The sequence below is a fragment of the Elgaria multicarinata genome, chromosome 12, assembly GCF_023053635.1.
Source record: "Elgaria multicarinata webbii isolate HBS135686 ecotype San Diego chromosome 12, rElgMul1.1.pri, whole genome shotgun sequence".
In the NCBI taxonomy this organism is placed as follows: domain Eukaryota; kingdom Metazoa; phylum Chordata; class Lepidosauria; order Squamata; family Anguidae; genus Elgaria; species Elgaria multicarinata.
The window spans coordinates 4,071,559-4,094,983 of NC_086182.1; the positions used below are offsets into that span (position 1 = coordinate 4,071,559).

Genomic DNA, 23,425 nt, shown 5'->3' on the forward strand with positions numbered 1-23,425 from the left:
CTGCTTGTATCTCGTTGTTTGATCCTTTGTTCTGTTTGTAAAAACTTTTCTATTCGGCTATTGCAGCCTTTTCAATCTATGTTAAACAACTTGTATACATATTTTTCTATTATTGTTTAAAGTTCTGCTTTTTATTGTTTTAGATTGTTGTGTACCACCTTTGTGGCTTTTTAGCAAATAAGGCAGTGTGTAAATGTTAACAAACAACAATAATAACATACATCTTTGGAGAATTTTGCATCTCGTTTGGCCCTCAGGCAAATAATAACGGATGTTATTGAATACCTTTTTTTCATCAGCATTCAGAAGCTGGCCACACAAGAGGAAGCCCTCATACTGTGTCCAAGGTATGACTGGTTCAGGAAGTTCCCTGAGGTAAAGTTTAAATAAGGAAGCCACAGTGTGTACATCTGTATCTCTGTAATGGAAGAGGGTGGAATAGGTATGTACTTGGTATAAAAACAAGTTAAACAAATCAGATGGATAACAGGAATCGTAATTCAATTCTCTCCACCCTGCTGCCAGTCGTCAGATTAAATGAGTGCTGGGAAATGGGGACATGTAACTTTGGGTTTTGTTTTAAGGAATTCCAAAAGTAGGCTGTAGTTAGTTTAGAACATTAAGAACACTTTTGTTCTAATGCGTGCAGAGGGGAGTTCCTGCACAACTGTTGTGTTGCATGTTGTGTGGAGGGCTCCATGGAGTTTTCCACTGAGTTGACTTTCCACACTGGCTACAGAGTTCCCTGGCAAAAGTGGCAAAATGAGTGAGTGCTACTCTAGGAGAGCCACTGGGATTGCTTTTTTACAGCAATGGTGATGGGATACCATTGGGAGAATAAATCAAACATCGCAATGGATTTTACTCAACTCCATGGTAGCCCACAGTCACACAACGGTGGAGTTAGAACATGTTGTGTGGGGAGGACCCCCTAGAAATTTAACCATTGAGTGGCGTTTTCACACTGCGTTGACTAATGTGTCGTCTGAACTGAGCCATATCCATAGCTTCTATTGTTCAGGAGGACACCATAGCTCCGTGGTGGAGCCTCTGTTTTGCATTCAGAAGACCCAGGTTCAATCCTCAGCATTTCCAGTTAACTAATTTAGGCAGGTACATGATGAGGAAGTCTCCTCTCTTGCCTGAGACCTGAGGGAATCACTGACAGAGTAGTTATAACATGGCTAGATAAACATATATCCACAACATACTAACCACACTCAACGGTGATTGAGTGTGGGTTGTCTGAACGCAGCCAGGCAGGCCTGTTAACCATGCAGCGTGGCTTATATTCTTGAACAAACCACCTTAAAAATCCATGGTATGTTGTTCAGGGTGATTAACAAGCCACACTGCATGTTTAACAAGCCAGCCTTGTGGCATTCAGACAACACACAAACCCATGATTCAACAAACAACCCATGGTTCAAAACAACCCACACTCAGCCACAATGTTCACATGTTGTGTGAACAGCCCCATAGCCAAGTACAAGGTAGCTTCCAATGTTACTTTACCTTTGAACTGTTGATTTTTGAAAAGGCTGAGTGAAAAGAAGAGGCAATTTTGAAAAGTGGCCCTCTCCTTTCCAGCAAAAGGAATGGAGGTTTCACCTAACCAGGAAGCAGTGGCCTGAATTGGCTTCATTTGCCCTCAACATCCTGATAGGATTATTTCTTTGGGAAGCACTGCCCTAATTCTAAATTAGCTTTGCATGCTTTCAGATAAGGTTGTGACATCCATTTCATTTCATTCCATAACCCCTGATTAGCTCTTAGTGGGGGGGAAAGCAAAGAGTCTAACTAGAGGCCTCAAAGGTACAGGATGTTTCAGGAAAATGTTTCAGGTGCCCCCTGTGGCGTTACACCCCACAAGTCAATTCCAAATGTATGTCTGCAGTTTATAAGTCTGTGGTTTTTAGAATGTTGGCCTGAGTGGGCAGAGTTAGAATGTCTTGGGAGGGGGGAGGAATTATAAGGGAAGGACAGAGGGGATTGGGAGATCTTTTCAGGGGGATTTGTTCAAGTCTGTAGTGCTCTCTGTGTTTAGGGTACTTAAGTTCTGGGAAATTTGAGGGTCAGTGTAAAGAGTAGTGTCTTTAGAGTGTGGTGTGCACGTAGTGGATGTATATCAATCAATACTGAGAATAAAGAAAGTTCAAGAGTGATTGTGTGAGAAAAAGGAAAGCGCATATGTGAATGGGTGACAGGATTGTATGAAAGGTTTCAAAAAGGTTTTTAAATGTTGTTAGTTGAAACAAAGCTTGTGAACTTTTAAAAATAAATTTTGATTGTTTTGTTTTTAAACTACCACAAAAATCCCACGTGTCTGTTTGGCATTTATCATCTTTACACATTTAACACCGACTCTGACAATCATTCACCTCAGCAGATGTAACTCACAGCACATTATTATATATATTAAAATCCTTCTCCATTTTAAACCCCTTTCTCCACATAGTTTGGAGGAAGGTGGTTCTTATCCCTTGCCTCAGGCGTATCAAGCGGTGGTGCTTGGTTTGAGCAGGGAGCAGCCGCGGCCGGGTCTGGTGTTCAGAGCCTGTGTCGCCCCCCCACCCACCCAAAATATTTGATGCAGACATTTGAGAAACATAGCTATAGTTTTGAAGTGCCTTTGATTATTTTAAATGTAAATAATTCAGAGATCATAATGTATTCTTCCAAATTGGTTGATATGACCCTCATTGAAATGGCCAAGCTAAAGTAACAAGTTATTGGGTTATAGAGTATCACCCTGTGTAGTAGCTGCTTCCATTTAGCTTGAACTGGCTTCACTGGATTAAAGATATTCAAGCAATACAAGACCATTCAAGTTCTTTAGCCCATGTTGCAGGGGAGATTTGGACCTTAAGAAGCATCTTCCTACATCTAAAAAGAAGGCTTCCATCTATGTGGTCCAAGATGCGTGATAATCAGTAACCCCAGTGGTTCATATGTTCCAGTATTGGTTACAAGTGGAAACGGGAGAAAGTAACAAGAGCAGCCTTCCGCAACTGGTGCACTCGAGATACATTGGACTACACATAGGCCTGGGCAAAGGCCATGCTGGCTTGGGATGCTGTGATGATGTCCAACACGTCTTGAGGTCTCCAAGTTGGAGAAGCTTAACTAGAGACATCAAGGGGTTCAACCTGCCACCTCCTGTTATATACCCGAGAAATAGACCACCTACTGGTCAAAGGAGGGCCTCTCTCCAGCGTCAAATGCATCCCGCAGTTGCTTCACTAGATTGTCTTGGCCAGGGAGCCGGAAGATCCCCTCTTCATTCAGGCCATGCTTCTTTATGAACTCTACACATTTCTCAACCAATATAGGGACTTGATGCTGCCCAAATTTCTGTTCATATACCATGGTCTCCACCAGCTGTTGGCCAAAAACCACTGGATAAAAGAGAGAGAGAGAGAGAGGAAAAAGAAGGAAATGTGGGTTCTCAAATGGTCACAGTTTAGGACTGAGCTATTCAAGCTTAGTTTTGCTTTATACATCACCACCAATGAAGACTCAAGTCCTGACCTGAAACTCTACTGATTTAAAACTATTACAATACTAATACTAAGAATGAAATAACAAACAAGTACACATTTTTAAAAGTACTTAGCTTTCAAGTGTTCAGAGTTTACATATAATTCTTAGTAAACTTCACACCAACCCTGTAAGGTAGGCTAAACAGCATCCCCATGTTGCAAATGGGAGAACAGCAGCTTGGCCAAGAAGGCCACCCATTGAGTCTACGGCAGAGTCAAGACTCCCTGGCTCAGAACCCCGTCTCTTTGCTACAGTGCGCAGCTCTGCCAGTTCGCTTCTATGCTTTAGGGACCAAGGCTTTTAAACAGCTCTTAGTACTTGGCAAGAATATTCCTGTTGTATGATACACAGAGAGCTCTTGATGTATTTCCCTGCATTGCTGCACCATTAGAACTGAGGTCCCACACGCTAAAGGGTTTTTTTGGTGGGGGGCGGGCGGCTGCAATTGGTAAGAATGGCTAGGTGAAGATTAGACAAAATGAAACCCACTCTGGAGCATCTTACCCTGTACCCATAGTTTCTAAAAGGGTGGTGTTTTAAGGCGACGGCAGTACCTTTCCTCTGGAGCAAGGGTTTTTTCTTCCTGAAATCCCAGCAAAAGAACATCCCTAGAGCTGGAAAGCAGTAACTCAACTCCCAGCCCTTCATCTGGAGCCCAGGCAATAAAATGACAGCAGGGAAATCCAAGCGTCAAGCAGCTCCTGGAACACGAACAGAACCAGACTCCGGCGCTGCCCTTCTGCGACTCTGAGCGGCTCGCCTTTGCTGCCTTTGCTTCCCGGTCCTTGGGACAGCCTCGCCGCCTCTTCCCTTTCCAAATCAGCACAACATCCACACAGCCTTCCCCTGGGGAGCCTCAAGGACCTGCCGGTGGCTGCCATTCCGAGGTCTGTTAGGGTTTTGCTTCTGGCTTTTCCATCGTGGCGGGGTGGGTGGGATTGGATGGTTTATAGAGAGCTCTTTGGCTTTTAAAGGACCCTCATAAACCTGTCATTGTAGATAGCGAATGGCTCCTTTCCTCCCTTATTACTTCAGTGTCTGACTTCTTTTAATAGGATGGAAGTTGATCAGGAAAAAAGCTGCCCCTTCCACCCCATGCCTACCTTCCTTCTGGCACCCAGCAAACAAAAGAGGTGATCATTACCACCACCCCTTTGCCATGTGCCAGTGAAAGTCGGCGTACAGCCCGGGATCACGCCCCACGCTCTGTCAAGAAATGACTGCCCAGCCTGCAGAGGGGAACGTTTGCAACCGGCCTCTGTGGGGCCAAAGTCTAAAGCACTTTCAAAATGAACGAGTTCTGTGGCTGAGAGGCCGTGAGTCCAAACCCCACCGGAACACGGCGGTTATTCTCTGCCGGGTGAAATCCAGGAGTCTGAATCTTGCACTTCAAGGTCCATAAGAAACAGTAACTGATAGATGGTCTCTGAATGGGCTCTTCATAACATAGCTGGGGGGGGGGAGCCTGGCCAGCTGCCAGTATCAGGCACGTGCGTCTCTGTGCCATCACATCAAAGACCCCCTTGTATGAGCCACTGAGACGGCCTCTTGTTGCCAACACCAGATTCACGTTAAACGGGACGCTTTTTCTCAGACGCCGCCTTGGAGGCAGTGGACTGGGAGTGTGGCCTGTACTGACTGTGCCCGCATGCATGACAGGAACAAGCCACTGGCATCCCAACGGCTAAGTCCACGGTTCACTCCCACCCTGCACGGGCTTCCCATTTGGCAACCAGGATGATCAGGGGGTCTGGAAACAAAGCCCTATGAGGAGAGACTGAAAGAACTGGGCCTGTTTAGCCTGGAGAAGAGAAGATTGAGGGGAGACATGATAGCACTCTTCAAGTGCTTGAAAGGTTGCCACACAGAGGAGGGCCAGGATCTCTTCTCGATCCTCCCAGAGTGCAGGACACGGAATAGCGGGCTCAAGTTAAAGGAAGCCAGATTCCGGCTGGACATCAGAAAAAACTTCCTGACTGTTAGAGCAGTACGACAATGGAACCAGTTACCTAGGGAGGCTGCGGGCTCTCCCACACCAGAGTCCTTCAAGAGGCAGCTGGACAACCATTTGTCAGGGATGCTTTAGGGTGGATTCCTGCATTGAGCAGGGGGTTGGACTCGATGGCCTTGTAGGCCCCTTCCAACTCTGCTATTCGATGATTCTATGGCCCCTAGCTAAGCCCCAACTACCAGAGACTGCCCCTCCTTGTGAACACAAGGGGCAGAAAATCAAGGTAAGGCTCCTTAACCCCCCTCCCTCCCTCCCTCCACAGAGCCAACAGCAAGGCTGGCTCCAGCACGCCTCTCCTCTTACGCCCTTCAGCTGGCTGCTGACTTTCATTCAAGAGCCAGGGCACAGGAAAATGAGGTGTGGGGGACACCATTAAAAAGAAAAAAAGAAAGAGGAGGCATCTAACAGCATCTCAAACAGGGAGGGAGGGGGGAAAGGGCCGTTTGTTGCCCACGCCTGGACTGAGAGCACCCGGGGGAGTTCTTTTGTTGCTGTTAGTCCCAAGGCGGGGTGGGTGAGTGGGTAAAAACAACAACTGTGCATGTGTCATTTTGGCTCCTGGGGAAGGCACAGGCAAAGCCAATGACACTACAGCCTCTCAATCCTAATAACGGCCCCTATTAAAAGGACTAGCCTTCTCTGGGTGGGGGGGAGGGGACATACCTCAATGGCAGAGCCCCTTCTTTGCATGCAGAAGGTCCCAGGTTCAATCCTCAGCATCTCCAGGTAGGGCTGGAAAAACTCCTGCCTGAAACCCTGAAGAGCCGTTGCTGCCAGTCAGTGTCAATACTACTGGGCTAGATGGACCAAAGAACTGACTCAGTAGAAGGCAGCTTCCGATGTATCTCAGTTTGGTGTCCTCCAGATGGGTTGGACTACAACTCACTCCCATCATCCCCAGCCTACCTTCCCAGGTTGGGGGAGGCTCCTTAAAGGTATTTTTGTACCTGTTGTCCAGCTTTCATTTCACGCACTACTTTATTTAAAACATATTTCCCTGCCCAAAAAGTAGCTCACTCACATCTGACTCTTTAACACGTACATAACTGAGGCCAGCTCTGCATAGCTTAGATATCAGTACAGCCCACAACTTTTTCACATCATAAAATTTGCAGAAGCCTCCTTTGCCTCATCACTGGAAATGTTCTGCTCTAACTTCTGGCAGTGACGAAACATGAAGAGCTAAAATGGTGCGATCCAATGGGGACATCTCTTGCACATGTCCTGATAGAATGGGTGGGAACTGCGCAAAGTGACAGTTGATTGCAGAGTGTGCTATCATTAAAGAGCTGTGCCCAGACAGTTGCCCTGCTTTACCTCCTAAAGGAGATCCCACCACCCTTCGGAGCGATTTGACCCACTCTTCCATGTCAGCCTGGGAATTGGCCATCAGCACGTAAGCGTCTTGTCCAGTTCGATTCTGGTCTCCTGAGTTGCCTGCAGGGGAGAGAAACTGAATTACTCATGCAGGGAGATGGAGAAAACACCATGTATTGATTTCTTGCTCTGCTAAGTGATACATTTCCCCCAACAGGCTTTCATCTGTAAAATATGGCAGCAACTCACAGGAGCACACTACAGAAGAATTTCTCCATAGCCAGAAGGGATAAGTGTACTTCAGGGTTTATTTAGAGCCAACTTCTAGAACCTTCTGGCTCTTAGCTATCAAGAATATATCATTTTCACCTTACACTCTCACCGCTTCTCTATAACATGACCATTAAAGAGTTGTACAAAGGATGCATTGTCAGAGACACATAAATACGATCATCCTGAGCTTTTATATTGTATTTTATATTACGGTTTTATACTGTTGTTTTATACTTTGAATGGTTTTAATTTTTGTGAACCGCCCAGAGAGCTCCGGCTATTGGGCGGTATAGAAATGTAATAAATAAATAAATAAATAAATAAATCCTTCCCTATGCAATCAAGACACTTCAACTACTGGCATACCAATTTTTCGTGGGGAGCGGAGGCGGACAGGTAGAGGGTGGTGGTAATGAACCCACATCCACACGCCCAGAGTGTCTGGAATAAAAGTTGGCAGGGACTGTCATTGGTTTGTAGCAAATAGTTCCTGTGACATCGCTAGTCCATCTGTCTCAGTATAGTTCACAAAACACACTAACCGACACTCAATGGTTAAGTGCTGGTTGTTTTGAATCATGGGTTATTGTGATGTCTGAATGCATTCAGGATGACTTGTTAATCATATAAATGTAATAAACAAACAAACAAATCATGCAGTGCAGCTTATTTTCCTTGAACAAGCTACCTTGAGAACCCATGGTTTGTTGTTGGGTTGTTCAGGGTGGTTAACAAGCCACGCTGCATGGTTGACAAGCCACCCTGGCTGTGATCAGACAACATAATAACCCACACTGTGAGAAATGTGCTGCATTCACATAACACGCTAACCCATGGTTCAACAAAAAACCCACAGCTCAAAACAATGCACACTCAATGGTTGAGTGTAGGCTAGCATGTTGTGTGAACAGTCCCTACTCCAAGAGTGTAGAATCTCAGGCCTGGGGCCAAATCCAGTCCTTCAGGGGTCTCCATTAGGCCACAACCTCTTCCCTTTTAGCATCATTTGCTACTCGGGTGCACAACCTTCAAGCCCAAGGGCTGAATTGGGTGTCTGTGGAGGTGGCGGCAGCTGTACATGTGTGCTCACCCACCCACACAACTCCCACCAGCAGCAACAGCACCTGTCCCATGTCACAGCATCAGGATGCTGAAGCCCCCTCCCTGCCCCAGCACCCAAGCACAAAAACAGAGGAAAACACTTTAGGAACAGGTTCTATGATTCTCCTCTAGAAGCTTTGTTCCTAGAGATTCTTAGGATTCTCCAGGGATGGTCTAGGAATGAGGCTTCTACAGCAGGAACCACAGAGCCTTTTCCTAGAGTGTATTTTTCTCCACCCCATCCCATTTCAACAGTAGCAAATATTGGGGTCTGGTGTGGGGAACCACACTTTTTGTACCCTTGTTTTAACTCAGTGCATTGGGGAACTGAACCCCAGACAGCGCTAACAAAAGTTCTCCTGCCACCTGAGCTAGGAGAGCATACGTGCAGCACTGCTGTGTGGGCTCCCACAACCGCTACCACTGCATCCCTCTTCCTTGCCCGTTGCCGTGATCTGCCCTCTGGCACACTCTGGGGATCGTCTCAGTGGAAGCCAGAGGGAAGGTGGGCTCTCTGGAGAGTCGCACCAGCCAAAGAAAGCAGTCGGTGCAGCTCTGCAGAGAGCCGGCCTGCCCCAAATGCCTGGCTCTGAAGGAGTCCTTCCTCAGAGCCAGGCATTGCGGGAGGGTTGTCCCAGGGGATTGTCACAATCCAGGAACTGTAGTGAACAAATGGGAAGTCTTACCCCTTTCCCTACAGCAATTGCGTCCTTACATAACAAAGGCCTAATCTACACCAAGCAAGATACCCTATTCTTCGATTCTAAGACACACTTTCCCCCTCATATAAACATCTCTAAAAATGGGGTGCGTCTTAGAATCGATGGCGTCTTACAATCGAAGAAATACCGTACTGCACAATGAAAGCGGTATATAAAAGGCAGGAGCCACACGACTGCTTTATAACGGTATTAAAGTGCTCTGACAATTGTTGGGGCCCATTGACACATCCCATATCCCGCTTTCATAGTGCTATCCCCTGCTTGGTGTGGCTCCTGCCTTTTATATACCGCTTTCATCGTGCAATATCCTGTTTAATGTAGATTAGGCTTAAGAGCACATTCCAGCACTGAAAATCCAAAGCAGTTAAACCCCAATTAAAAGGCCGGAATTCAACCAAGGCCCTGTGGGAATTTTCATGTGCTGAGTTGTAACATTTCAACGAGAAATTCTTCACAGGGCTACAGTTCCCATGGTACCTGGGGAGATGCCATGACAGTAAATTGATCCAAGTGGGAAGCATAAACGGGTCCTCAACAAATGAGCAAGAGGCAAAGAAATAAAGACTAGAATTGTAATGCAATGAATTTACCTGGAATGATTTCAAAGACAAACCTCCCAACTTCGTCAGAGGTGGCAGCCACTTCCCTGACGGCACTCCCATGAAGACGGACCAAGCCCTGCAAGGAAAGGCAGCAGCAACCATCTTGAACTGGCCAATAAAAGACATACAGGAAGACATACATATATACAGGAAACTCAGGTGTGGTCTTTTAAAATTATTTTAGTCTTTGACATTTGATTCATAAATATAATACAGGTTAAATATAATATAATATTATATATATATATATATATATATATATATATATATATATATATATGATATTATTAATAATATTTATTTATAAAGCGCCATCAATTTTCATGGCGCTGTACAGAATAAAACAAAACAAGATGATCTGCCATATGGCTTACAATCTAAAATCACCGTAACAGACAGGGGAGGGAGGGGGAAAACCAATAGGGGCAGGGACAATAAAACTAAATATAGACTAGTATGACCAGGCTACGGTTAAAAAGCTTTTGAGAAAAGAAATGTTTTTGAGCGAGATTTATATATTTTGATATATTTCAAAATTCATAATATAGTCACCCCAAAAAGTTAGGGTATAAAATAAGTCTTAAAAACTGTCAAATCATCAACAGAAAAAAATCCTTGAAAGATACAGATATTTTAATTTAGCTACAAATTCAACATCACAGCCTCAAAATAGTAATACTTCCAGGGAAGCATTCCAGTTATTTTATTTATGCCAGTGCAATAAATACTTATCCCAATTCTCATTATAATTCTTGATCTTGATCATCTTTTCCCCTATCATCGCAAAACCTAAGCTTCATCAAATATACGCTTCCAGAAGGCTTGTCATGCAGGTCTGTTACAGCAAAAACAACAGTCTTGGGGCATTCCGTGTACATATTTGTGTGCAAATTTCTGGAGACCTAATCGTCCTTGGGTGAAAAGAACATTGATCTAACAGTGGCAGAGTCTAAGCAATCAGTGCAGAGTATAACGATGCCCCCCAAGGCCTTCCACGGTGAACATATAAGTGCTATCCAATGTACTTGCTACACAGCATGGATTTTTAAATGAAAAATTTTAAATGAAAATTTGGACTGGCAAAAGTTTGAATTAACATTTTTCTCCCTCTCTCATCATTCTAGAACCCAAAGGGGTCATCCCATGAAGCTGATTGGTGGGAGATTCAATACAGAAAAAGGAAGGACTTTTAAAGCCATCCAAATGGGTGGCCATCTTGGGGTAGTGAATTCCATCGTTTAACTCTGCCCTGTGTGAAGAAGTCCTTCCTTTTATCTGTCCTGAATCTCCCACCCATCAGTTTCATGGGATGACCCCACGGGGTTCTACTATTATGAGAGAGGGAGGAAAACGTTTCCCTCTCCACATTCCCCGCACCATGCAAATAAACAGTTACTGGCAAGACCTGCTTTAAGCTAAAATATGGTAGTGTTTTGAGCCCCGCTCACCAATGGAATGCAACCCCCGACAGCTTCTCCAAAATTGTATTCAGCCCTCAGCCCAGTGTGGTGTAGTAATTATAGTGTTGGGCTGGGACTTGGAAGATCCGGGTTATAGTTCCCACTTGGCTATGGAAGTTCACTGGGTGCCTTTGGGCCAGTCACTGACTCTCAGCCTAACCTACTTCACAGGGTTGTTGTGAGGATAAAATGGAGAGGAGGAGGAGGAGGAGGACTTGGGTTCCTTGCAAGAGAAAAAACAGCAGGATGAGTGGTACAATACTACATGCTCCACTGCAAGTGTCACCCTCCGATGACTGCAGAGATCAGGCAGGGATATAAGGGGTGAGGCGCTCCCTAAGATAACCTGGAGGGAATCTACACGTCGTACTGAAGGCGCCTGCGTGCGCCTCCAGAGCACCCTCAAAACGATGGTGTAGACGGAGAAAGAAGAGACGGAGGAGGAGGAGGCTGGGGAACCGGCTGCGTCCTTGCCACCACCGCGGCGACCTCCCCGCTGGCCTCCTGCTGCCGGGGTAAGAGCCACCCAGGCCGGAGAGCTCGGCGGAAGCGGAAGCCGAGCTCTCTGACTTGGGTGGCTCTTAGCCCGGCAGCAGGAGGCCGGCGGGGAGGAGGCGGCGGCTGGGGAACCTTGCCACCGCCGCCGCCGCCTCCGCCTCTTCTTTCTCCCTCTACACCACCGTTTTGAGGGCGCACTGGAGGCGCACGTAGGCGCCTTCCGTACGACGTGTAGATTCCCTCCTGGTTTCAAGTTATTTAGATGCCTCTCTGAAATGAAGTGGGACAAAACGGAGACACTCCTGAAAGTGCACAAAGTCTCTTCTTCATGCTCACAGGCCGCCCGGCCGCCCAGCCAGCCAGCCTGCCCCTGACACAGTGAAATGAGTCAGGCCAGTCACAAGGAACGCTCCTATGACTTGGCCCAGTGGGGTAACGCAGAGGACGGCTTGGGTGTCCTTTTCACTACTTGCTAAAATGTGCTCTGTGAAGTGGCTTATAAAGACTCCACTTCTCACTTGGACCAGCAACTTCTACACCGTGGGTGTAACAGATAATAGGGTGGGGAGGACCACATGGTGTGTGTGTGTGTGTGTGTTCCTGCCACAGGAAGCAGTGCGGCAAGAGTCAAAGGCAGCAGTGGTTGAAGCAGATTAGACGGAGGGTGGCGGCCGGGGCAGCGCAACACTAGGGATGAGCCTGTGAGAATGAGAAGTGAAATCAGAAGACAGGAAATCTATTGGGGACGGGGAAGAGCACAGGCTAGGACTGCCAGCTCCTTATCGGCCCCTGCTCTTCTACCTTTGGCAGCAGCCGAATTTGTAGACCCTAAGAGGGGAGTGTGTTCAGTGGAGGCTGGTGGCTCTGATGTCATGGAGCACTGAATCCACTCCAGGTTTCAGTAAAAACCTCTTTTTAAAAGCCATTTAAAAGAGCTCCATTATTATTATTAATTAACTTATTTATTTATTTATATAGCACCATCAATGTACATGGTGCTGTACATAGTAAAAGAATAAAACAGCAACACCCTGCCACATAGGCTTACATTCTAATAGAGTTCTGACTGAAACTCAGAGCAGATTCACAGCCCCACTGACAACAGGGTCCCCAGCCTCCACTGATCATGTTCCTTCCATGGCCTGCTGCAAAAAAGGCAACCCCGGTGCAGACTCTTGAGCAGGGGTGGCGAGGAGCCAATGACCAATGGAATCCAGAGGCAGTTCGGAGGGGGGGCCACCTCCCCCACCCCAGCAAAAGGTTGCAGGTCGTTAGGCAAGAAGGGATGCAAGAGCGCTCCTTGCTTGACTAGAACAAGGTCCCTCTACTCCAGCTCACGCCACCCTAGTGTCCTCCAGATGTATTGGACTACAGTTCCCATCTTTCCCAGCCAGTATGCCCAATGAGCTGTTGGCTAGAGGTGATGGGAGTTGTAATCCAACACCTCTGAAGGGCACAGCTGGCTGGGGAAATGTATTCCCACATTTCTTCTCCCAAACATGGACAGTCAGGTGCATCTGATAAGACCACTTTTTGTGGTCTGACCTGCTTGCTTGTCCCAAGCTCCTGGCATTTGGAGGCATACTGCTCCTGAAGAGGGAGGTTCTGTTTAGTTTTCATATTCTTTGATAGACTAATTTCACTTTATTTATTACAATTTAGTATTTATATAGCACCGTCCGTCCGTGTGCCTTGCAGATTACAGAGTATAAGAGGACAGGTTCCTGCCCCAAGGAGCTTACAATGTAAAATGTTATGAAGGGAAAACTACAGTGGGAAGGGAGGTGGGGGAAATAGGGAAGAAATATACAGTCCTTTCAGTTGTATCCATCACTATGTCTTGTGACAGCGAGTTCCATAAATTGCATGAAGTAGTACTTCCTTTTGTCAGACCAGCTTCACTGTGTGACCGCGAAATCTGGATGTTTTGAGGGCCAAAACAAAACATTTTTTCCATTTACATATTGCTTATTTGGTGGTGGTGGTGAAGCCTTGCTCATGTATTGTAGATGCAAGTCTGGACAGGCCGGTAGTGTGACCCAAGGGAGGATCTCTAGGTTGTATGTGCTGGAGGCCGGTTATTTCCCTGGGGAAAGAGGTGATTCTGATCAGGCCTTTATATGGGCACTGGCAGGACCAGAATATACTCATCAATGGGGAACAGCCCCACTTTTGCAAAGAAAGTCAAGAAAGGGTACAGACTAAAAGAGAACTTGTAAATATTTAATTTGCAATATTTGTCAATTCTCTTGCTGCATCCATCAGCTCACTTAATAAAACCTCAGGAATAAAATAGGGACTTGTGACTTTGAAATAGCTCTCAGGGAGGTGGAGGAGGAGGAAGACAAGTATAATTAGCTCTGATGGACTCTGGGAAGTCAATATTCGAACTCTTTAAGTAACTTGCTAGTTATGCCAACTTTCTGTTTCCACGACCAGTCTCATAAAGTCTGATTTTATACATGTTAATGAAACAAGTGAACCTAAAGGCCAATATCTGCTGGTATGAAAAGGTATTTTGGCATGTGTGGGAATATACTTAACTTGCTGAAGAAGCTTAATTTTTTGCTCCTTACTGATAATATCACCCCAAAACAACACAAACGCCCTGCTGTTTCTTGAGCATCTCATAGTTGGGGAGAAACTCAAGTCTTAAGAACTAATGTATTGCCTAAAATGTCAAGGTGGAGGATGCAGCTATGGTATATAGCAGCAGGGGCAGGTAGCTCCGAAGTCAGTGGGGCGGTGAATCCGCTCTGGGTTTCAGTCAGAACGGAGCTCTCCAAGGTGTGGAGCAGCTCAGAATGCGAAGCACCTTGGAAGCTCCTTTAGAGTTCCGACTGAAACCCGAAGCGGATTCACCGCCCCACTGACATCGGAGCCATCAGCCTCCACTGCAATATGGGACGCTCCCTTCTCAGCGGCCCCATTTCACTCAGGATTGTCACACTGACTGGGAGCATCTCTCCAGGGTTCTGGGCAGAGGTCTTCTTCCCCAGCCTTTTCGAAGATGCCAGAAATTAAACGTAGGATTTTCTGCATTCCAGGCATGTGCTCTACTGCTGAGTTACAATTCTCCTACAAGTCTTCATTGTAAAAGTCTTAAGGTAATGGTGGCTGAATTGTCCTATTGTTATCTATTACTCTTTTGCATTTAAAATAGACAGCTCAGTAGTATACAGCATAAGCCTATGGGTACCTCCTCAGAACTAACTATCAATGGGATTTACTCCGAGGTGAGTGTGTATAGAGGATTGCAACCTTAACATGGCACACAACACTGCCCGGTATCTTCTTATGTAAGAATACGGTATTGTAAGGTTTATTACTCAAGATTTACCTGACCAATATTTCTCGTTTTTGTTCTAAACTGAAGCTTGAGCAGTGTAGATACGCAGAAAAAAATTGAAAGTTCAAAAAAGTTCAGAGCTCGAGCTTTAATAGCAATTAATTTCCTCTGTGTCAAACAGGCAGATCACCCCCTCCACCAGCGGAATGACGGGCGGCCCTGCTTGGCCAATCAGTGTGGTGTGAAGGCGGCCCCCAGACACAGCCAGCTGGTTAGGCTGTCACCACTAGCAGGAAGGGGAAGGGGATGGAGGAGGCACGCGAGGAAGACGGTAAATGAGGAAGGGGCAGGGCTGCACCACATGCAAATTTTGGAGGGAGGATTCACTATGCATGAGCCACATTTGGGTCATTCATGAGCCCCTCTGTGCTAAGGGGTTTGAGGCGGGGGGAAGCAGGAAAGGAGCAGGACTACTGGTACCCCTGGCGACACGGGCTGCACACTACTGCAGACAGTTGTGTGAAACCTTCGAGAGCTACTGTTTCTTGGTATTGTTCTGGGAAGGATTTGAAGGAATAGCTTCTCACTGGTAGCGCTAGGAGTTCCGCTCCTGGAAGTGCTCGTGTATCATTCTGAGAAGAATTCTTAGTCATCAGTTGATCAGAAATATAATTAATGCATAACAGTAGTCTCGGAAGTGTGGGAACTAATTAGAAAACATCTCAGCCCTAATACTTCATCGCTACCTGTCTTTTTTACTAAGTGTAAGCCGCTCTGAGAGCCTTTTTTTGCTGAGGAGCGGGGTATAAATATGATAAATAAATAAATAAATAAATACCTTATTATTTATGTATTATTTATTACAATTATTCATAAATAACATAATGGTCCTTTATTTATCATGATACATCCTAAATGGAGATATTCCTTCTACTTGGACTCATTATAATAAGATTTAAAGATGTAATACAGGAAGAAGAAGGGAGTTCAATTTACATTGAAGTATATAAGCACCACATTGGCTTCGGTATTTTCAACTCTGCAGTTACATTCTGAAGAATGTATCTATAGGAAAAATTAGGATTAATTGAATTAAATTCAAAAATTTGGAGAATGTAAAAATGGGGAAGGATCTACTATCCAAAACATATCACACTTGTGTGAATCGCTAATACATTGGGGCGGGGGCAGTTTAATGGGTAAATGGGAACAAACACTAAATTAATCAATTTCTAAAAATATCAGGCATACTGCATTTATAAAAGACCCTGCATGATCCCCATGTATGCACAAAGAAACCCACTATGAGATGTTACATGGTGGGCACATGACCTCTGCTTGGCCTTATGCAAATCTATCAGAATGGGTGTGATCCATGATGGAGATGTTCACAACAAAGTGAAGGGTTCCTCCCGCCACCCTCACATCTTGAAAACTGTCCTATAAACTGTTGCTCTGACACAGACTCCCACTGAATCCTTACATTGTATTGTTGGGCTACATGGACGGGACTTATGCAAACTGAGCATCAAGAAGAGGATTTGAAATATGTTGACTGTAGCAAAAGTTGCCAGTAAACCGAGAAGTAATAATCCGTCTGCGCTGGTACACTGGATAGTTGAAACAAAGGCAGATGTCCTCCAACGTGTTGGGCTGGGCTACAGCTCCCATCATTCACAGCCAGCACGGCTTGGGAAGAATGGAGTTGTAATCCAGGGCGTCTGGAGGGTACCTGATTGGGTTAGGCTGACAGAGAAAAGCTGAAAAGGCAAAAATGGCAGCGGACCTTTCTCTGAGAGATGGCAGGAGGCTGACAGAGAAAGGCCCATTTTATACATTTTATGAGAATTAATATTCCAATGATACTTAATTTATTTGGAGCATATATTTTACTTCAGTGTGTTATTTTAAAAAAGTGTTTTTATTTCTATGCTATAGTTTGTTCTTCTTTTACTCAGATTATTTCATATGTTAGAAACTGCCTTGAGACTATGAAATGGCAGGTATCCCAGCCTCTTCCCATGTCTTCCTCTGTTTTCATAGTCTCAAGACTTTGCCAAAAAATAAACACCCCACCCTCCCTGAAAATTGGATCTTGGAAGCAGAAATAATATGCAAGATTTGGCAAATAGCAGGCATTTGCTAGCAGAGGATGAAGTATGTTTTATTGTTAATTTAAATTGTTTTTGTAAATAGTATTATTATTATCATCATTATCATCATCATTTCTCTTTTCTCGCTAGTGACAGTTTTTCTAGATGAAAATGACAGGCTTTGCCAAGTCGTGCTGTCTCTTACTGATTCAGAAATGTCATCATCATCATTATTATTATTATTATTGTATTTCTTGGCCGTCTTTCAGGGCAGAAGCCCTCTCAAGGTGGTGTATGACAGTACAATACAGAAAACCAACAGGATATTAAGATTCATAAAAACACAACAAGAACAGTAAGAAAGATCAACAACATCAGCAATCGTACCAGGAGAAGACCAGGGCTTCATCTTGACAAGGAAGATGCAACGGGCTCTGCTCCTTCAGTGTTACAAGGCAGAGCTGGCTGTCCTTAAAACCCAGAAAAACATACTTCCGGGCAAGGCGGGGCAGAAGTAATAGCTCCTCCCCCTCCCCCCACTATGCCCATTGTTCTGAGAAGAAGTAAAAATTCAAAGTTATCCTGGGCAGGTTCGCAACGGAGAAACTGCACATTTGCGGAGGGAACCTTTTAGCCTTTACTTTGCTGCTGCATGGCTGTGCAGCTCCAGTTGATAAAAACAGAGATCTGCTGGTTCCCTGAGCGTTTGCTCTAAGGGAGCAGCAGAACTCTGTTTTTTTTAAACTGGAAACGCACAGCAGTGCAGCAGCGAAGTAAAGGACAAGTGCTCCCTCCACAAGTCCACACAGAATCAGAGAAGTTAATTAAACACAACCCTGCACTCTGCCCAACTTCCAGCAGCCACTCAGGGGTTGCCATCCACACCCAGCTCAACCCCGAAGCAAGGTCACTCGGCGGAAGGGCCGTGGCCACCTCACTTTGAAGGGAAAAGTTGGGGGTAAATTCCCGACTTTTTTACCACACAGCTTTGACAGAAAGCCCCGCAGTGACTGTGAGTTGGCAGCTGTGTGGTATAACTCAGGGGTCTCCAACCCCCAGTCCGCGGACCGATACCGGTCCGTGGCCTGTTAGGAACCGGGCCACGCAGGTGAGCTGCTTTCACCCCCCCACCCCCACCCACCCCCACCCACCCCCAGTGCACCTGGGCCTGCTCAGCCAAAGCAAAGCTAGGACACTGGGGTGGGGGTGGGCAGCTTCAGAACAGCGCGCCTGGCTAGAAACCGCTCTGGGAGAGCGACTTCTGGGTGTGCCGTTCCAAAGCACCCACCCAGCCGAAGCAAAGTCACGCACGCACGCCCCCACTCCAGCATCTCTCAGAGCCACTGTGGGAAAGCGGCTTCCGGGTGTGGCGGCAGGGGTGGGGAGGCTGCCGCAGCTCCGATCCTCCCTCTCGGGGACCAGGCGGGCGCGACCCTGCCCGCCGCCGCCGTTTGCAGGCAGGAGCGGGCCTTGCGCATGGATGGGCTGGAGGCACACGGCGCCGTTGGCACTCCGAACGTGGAGCAGGCTGCAGCTGGGGCTGATGCTTGGTGGGAGGAGGAGGGAGGGAGGGAGGGTGGCTGCGGCTGGCAAGGAAAGGGGCAGCCCACCTCTTGGTGCCTCCCTATCCCCTCAACCACCACCACCACCACCCAGTCCGTGGAAAAATTGTCTTCCACAAAACCGGTCCCTGGTGCCAAAAGGGTTGGGGACCACTGGTATAACTGACCCAGCGTCACTGCGGAGCTTAGAAGACATATAGGCAGGCCCCAGAGTAAAATAATACGTTTTCGAGGCCTTCTTAAAAGGCTGCAATGTTGGGGCATGGTGGACCCCCAACGGCAACTTTTATGTTTTATATTGTGTTTCTAAGGTTTAAATCTTTTGTAAGCCACCCAGAGATGTTTGGATGGTATAGAAATGTAATAAATACATAAATGGGCATATTTCTTCAATTAGATTACTTTGCTGTGCTTATTCATTTAATCTGTCTATTTAAGAGACTGGTACCATAGTCCCATCTCTGAAGTTAAGATGGGCCAGGCCTTGCAAGATCCAACTGGATGGAATTCTCTTCTGATTGGGCAGAAGCTGGGGACAACAACCGTTAAGGAAGCCACCAACTAGAAACTGGTGTCACAGTGTCTTGATGCTCAGTGCCTAAAACCAGTCCAGGTCCCGTATCAAGTGAGACTGCGTCCCACAGTCCTCTGGGGCAGTGCAGGAGATTCTGGGACCTTCTCTCAGATCGTATACCTTTTATCTTCACTAGTTGTGCTCTCCTTCCACTTTCACCTGGCACTTAAAGTGCTCTTCTTCGGATGTATAGGCAAGCTCTCTGAAGCTCACCTTAGATTAGCTGAGACGTTAACTCAAAAATCTCCAATGATTTTCTGAGCCAGTCTGAGGCCTCTGAAAAATTACCCACCTATCTCCCCTTCCCTCCCACCAAGCCGTCTCCACTGTGGGGCACAATCTGAAGGTGGGGATTTTCCCACCCTCCCCACTCTAGGATTTCTCCCCTGTAGAGTTTCAATCTCACACAAGCTAACAGCAGAAATCTGCCCCATTCGTTTGTACAGTGGTGGGCAGGGGGAGTGGCAGGGGAGAATCCAGCAATTATTCCCCAGCTCAGATTTCAATCCAAGCTAGAAAGTAATTGGGGGTGGGCACTTGTAAAGCCGTCCTCTCCTTTGAGGCAGGATTTAATAAGCCATCAAGTTTTTAACAAATTCTCCCCTAGCCTGGGAGAATTCACCGGCACCTGTACTCTCCAGGTTGTCACCCATGGGCCCACAGAGGCTGGAGCTTGCCCCTGGGAACCGCACGGGTGCTGCTCCAAGCTCCTTTTTGTCACTGCCACTGGGGAGGGTGAAAAGAGCAGCATGAACATTCATTTGAATCTGGGAAGCGGCCTCCTGTCACAAGTTGTGGGAGCCCCTGTGAGCCCCTGCCAAAGGAGGTGAGGGAGGTGGCTACCAGGAGGAGGGCCTTCTCCGCTCTGGCACCCCGGCTGTGGAATGAGCTCCCCAGAGAGCTCCACCTGGCGCCTACACTGTACTCTTTTCGTCGCCAGCTGAAGACCTTTTTATTCTCTCAGTATTTTAACACTTAATTTTAACTTACCTGGGGCTTGAGGTCTTCCTCATCCTTGTAGTAATACAGGTGTTGCCCTTTCAGCACGAAATATCTCTGCTGCCAGTTCTTGACAAGGGAGCGCTGCTTCTTCAGCCAGCCGGCTTTCAGAGGCCGCTCCAGCGGGTTGGGGGGATGGGACCAGCTGCCAGACCCCTTTGGATCCACTGCCATCATGCTCTGCGAGCGAACTAGGGAGAGAAGCAAAACTGAGCGAGGGCGAAAGCAGCCCTGCTTGAGGGCGAGACGCCTGGAGCAAAGAAACGGGCCCTTTAAAGAAGTCGCTGCTCCAAGACTGCCCCAGGCCTCTCAGGGAAGAAAATCCGCCATTGCCCTTCCAAATCGGAACAAAAATTGACACGAAGATGAAGAGAGATTTCTCACTGCTGGGCCCACGGCCTGCGGCGAAGAGTTTTTAGAAAGGAAGCTACCACAACTATTTGTTCAAATGGACTTCCTTTTTCCTGCGTGGGCGTTATTCTTTACAAATGAGACAAGAAACCAAAATAGCTCCCCAAAGGCATCAACTTTTTGTTACCCAATGTGTTGATGCATGTGGAGGACCTGGGTCTTCCTCGGCTTTTGAGCAGCTCCTGCGGGAAATCGGCACAGTAAATTGGTGTAACGCCTGAACTATTTGGAGCTTCTTTGCAAGGTCCGTTTCTTTTAAAAGAGAGAATAAAGTGTATTGGGGGATTTTATGTTTTACAGGCTGGGTTTTCTGCTTCGTTTTTATTTTGGGCAGCTTTCTGTTGAAATGAAAATACACTTAAATTAACATAAAGGTAGTATAAACTCAATAGCAAAAGCAGTACAGCAGCAAAAAAGGGGGAAAGGGAAGAAAAAGCAGCAGATAAATAAAAGACTGTAGTTTGTGTGGAAGCACACATGAATCCAAAAGAGGAAGCTTCTGCACAAAGTTGGTCTTCAGCAGCTCAAGAAATAGGGTGACTTTGTGTCCTATTTTTACAGAGAGCGGTCCTCTATTTGAAGGGTGGTCAGAGGGCAGTCCTCTACTTTGAAAGTGTCCTCTGTTTGAAGGGCTGTCCAGGCCAAGTCTGGTTTAAAAATAAAGAGCCAGAAGAAAGAAAAGTTCCAGGGGCCTTGAAGCCATGCATCAACAATCCACGCCTCAGCAGCAGACTGAGCAGACGCAGCTCACCCAGTCTTGCTGTTGTGGGGTGTGCCGTACTTCTCATTTAAATTCTAGTAATAATTTCTAAATTTGCATCTCTCTCTATAAATTAGCACATGCAAATTTGATGCAAATGTGTGTCTTTTTCTGACCACTTTTCCAGCGATGCTTAAGCAGTCACAGTACTAAGAAACGCTGAAAGGTAAGGGGCTGGAAGGATGGCTTGAGAGAGGGAATTTCAACGTCTGGCAGCCACAACCAAAGATGATGGGACATAGAGCAGAGCCTCCCAAGTTAGGGTGACCCTATGGAAAGGAGGACAGGGTTCCTGTATCTTTAACCGTTGCATAGAAAAGGGAATTTCAGCAGGTGTCATTTCTATGCATGCTGCACCTGGTGAAATGCCCTCTTCCTCACAACAGTTAAAGCTGCAGGAGCCTTGCCCTCTTTTGTATCTGGTAACATTAGGCAAGGCTCCTGCAGCTTTAACTGTTGTGAGGAAGAGGGCATTTCACCAAGTGCTGCATGCATAACAATATCTGTCGAAATTCCCTTTTCTATGCAACGGTTAAAGATAAGATACAGGAGCCCTGTCCTCCTTTCCATAGGGTCACCCTATCTAAGGATCTCAAAAGATGAACAAAATCATGAACCAGCTGCCTTCCATGGTCCTCAGCACATTGTAAAGTTCTTTGCAAGGAGTAGTCATAGCTTAGCTTCTCTCTTGTGTTAAGTATATGAAAAGAAATACTTGCTTAGTCATTAAAATTGTGTGTGTATGGCTATCTCAGGGTTAAACAGAGAAAGTCTATCTGTGGGCAATTACCTTGAGATAGAGGCTGTTCTGGGAACCTTGCCAAGATTCTAAGTTAGCCTCATCACAGCTGTATGTAATGTAGATAAGAATTGTGTAAGATGTGTATATAGTTTCTCACTTGTGTAAAATGGAACTGATCACTGCTTACTGATCACTGCTCTATGATCACTGCTCTCTGTGCATGCCTCAGTGTGCTGATCTGAACTGATCTGAATTGAACTGCATAGAAGCCTGAAGGAAATAAACCAGCTCTGCTGTGTAAGACCTGCGTGATGTGTGTTTGTTTCTGAGCACAAACAGAGTTCCAGAAGGAGAAAAGTTCTGGCACAAAAACCCAACAAAGGTTATGGGCCCAGCCCAGTCCAGTCCAGGAAGCCTACGCCAGCCTAATCCAGGCAGAAGAACCAGAACTTGGTGGGAACGGTGCAGTATCAGAACCAGGAGTCTGCTAAAACAGAAGACTGTTGATGAAGGAAGACATCAAGCTAAAGCCAGTGCTGCAAAGTGAGGAAAAATCTCAGTCGGCTGACTCTGAGGAGGACTCTGAGCAGGAGGACGGTGAGATACCAATTCCTAAAGCAGAGGAAATGGCAGGAGCTAATATGTCTGGTTTGCATCAATTGTTAGAAAAGCTGAATGACTCTAACTATGCATTATGGTCTTACAAAATGCAAATGTATCTGATTCAGGCTGAACTGTGGTATGTAGTCACAGAGGATCTACCAGATAGAGCAAATCCACAGAATGCTAAATGGTTTAAGGACGATGCAAAAGCAATGGCAGTTATTGCATTAGCTGTGGAAGACTCTCAAATTTCCTTCATTCAGTTTTTGAATACATCAAAAGAGTGCTGGAATGCGCTACAAGCTGTATATCAAAGAGAAACAGCGGGCAGTAAAATAATTCTAACCCGGAAGCTGTATGGAATGAAGCAGAAACCAGGGGAGTCTATGTCAAACCATTTGAAAAGCATGAGAGAAATCTTTAATCAACTCAGGGCACGAGGGATGGAGTTTACAACTATACACCAAGTCTATGTGATTTTGTCAAGTCTTGATTCATCGTACGACGCGGTTGTCACCATGATGGAAAGTCAAGAGGAGAAAAATTTAACCCTCGAGTATGTAGCTGGAAAACTACTGGAAACCTATGAAAGAAGACAAGCTTCAAAACAACAGAGCTTTAAACATCCTGTGGCTGAATTTCAACAAAGCCATAAAACTTCTGACGTGGTGGCTGCATTAAAGGCAAGGAAATGCTTTAACTGTGGTTCCACAGGACACTTAAGGCGGGATTGCAACAAGAAGAAGAAAAAGCAGTCAACAGCAAAGTGGAGAGAAGAAAACAAAATGAATGAAGCTGAATCAACAAAGAAGTGTCTTCTAGCAAGAATCAAAGAGACAATGAATCCTTGGTTTTTGGACTCTGG

At 46.1% G+C, this 23,425-nt stretch overlaps 1 protein-coding gene across 1 annotated transcript in view; it reads right to left on the reverse strand.

Annotated features, from left to right (window-relative positions):
- Positions 1–23,425, reverse strand: part of ARHGAP25 (Rho GTPase activating protein 25) — a 52,248-nt gene that overhangs the window by 12,057 nt on the left and 16,766 nt on the right. The window contains exons 2-6 of the mRNA XM_063139371.1: positions 20,036–20,235; positions 9,558–9,645; positions 6,872–6,991; positions 3,191–3,398; positions 286–418 (exon numbers count right to left, since the gene is read on the reverse strand). Of these exons, the coding sequence (XP_062995441.1) occupies positions 286–418; positions 3,191–3,398; positions 6,872–6,991; positions 9,558–9,645; positions 20,036–20,235 (749 nt within the window). The remainder of the gene's footprint in view (positions 1–285; positions 419–3,190; positions 3,399–6,871; positions 6,992–9,557; positions 9,646–20,035; positions 20,236–23,425) is intronic.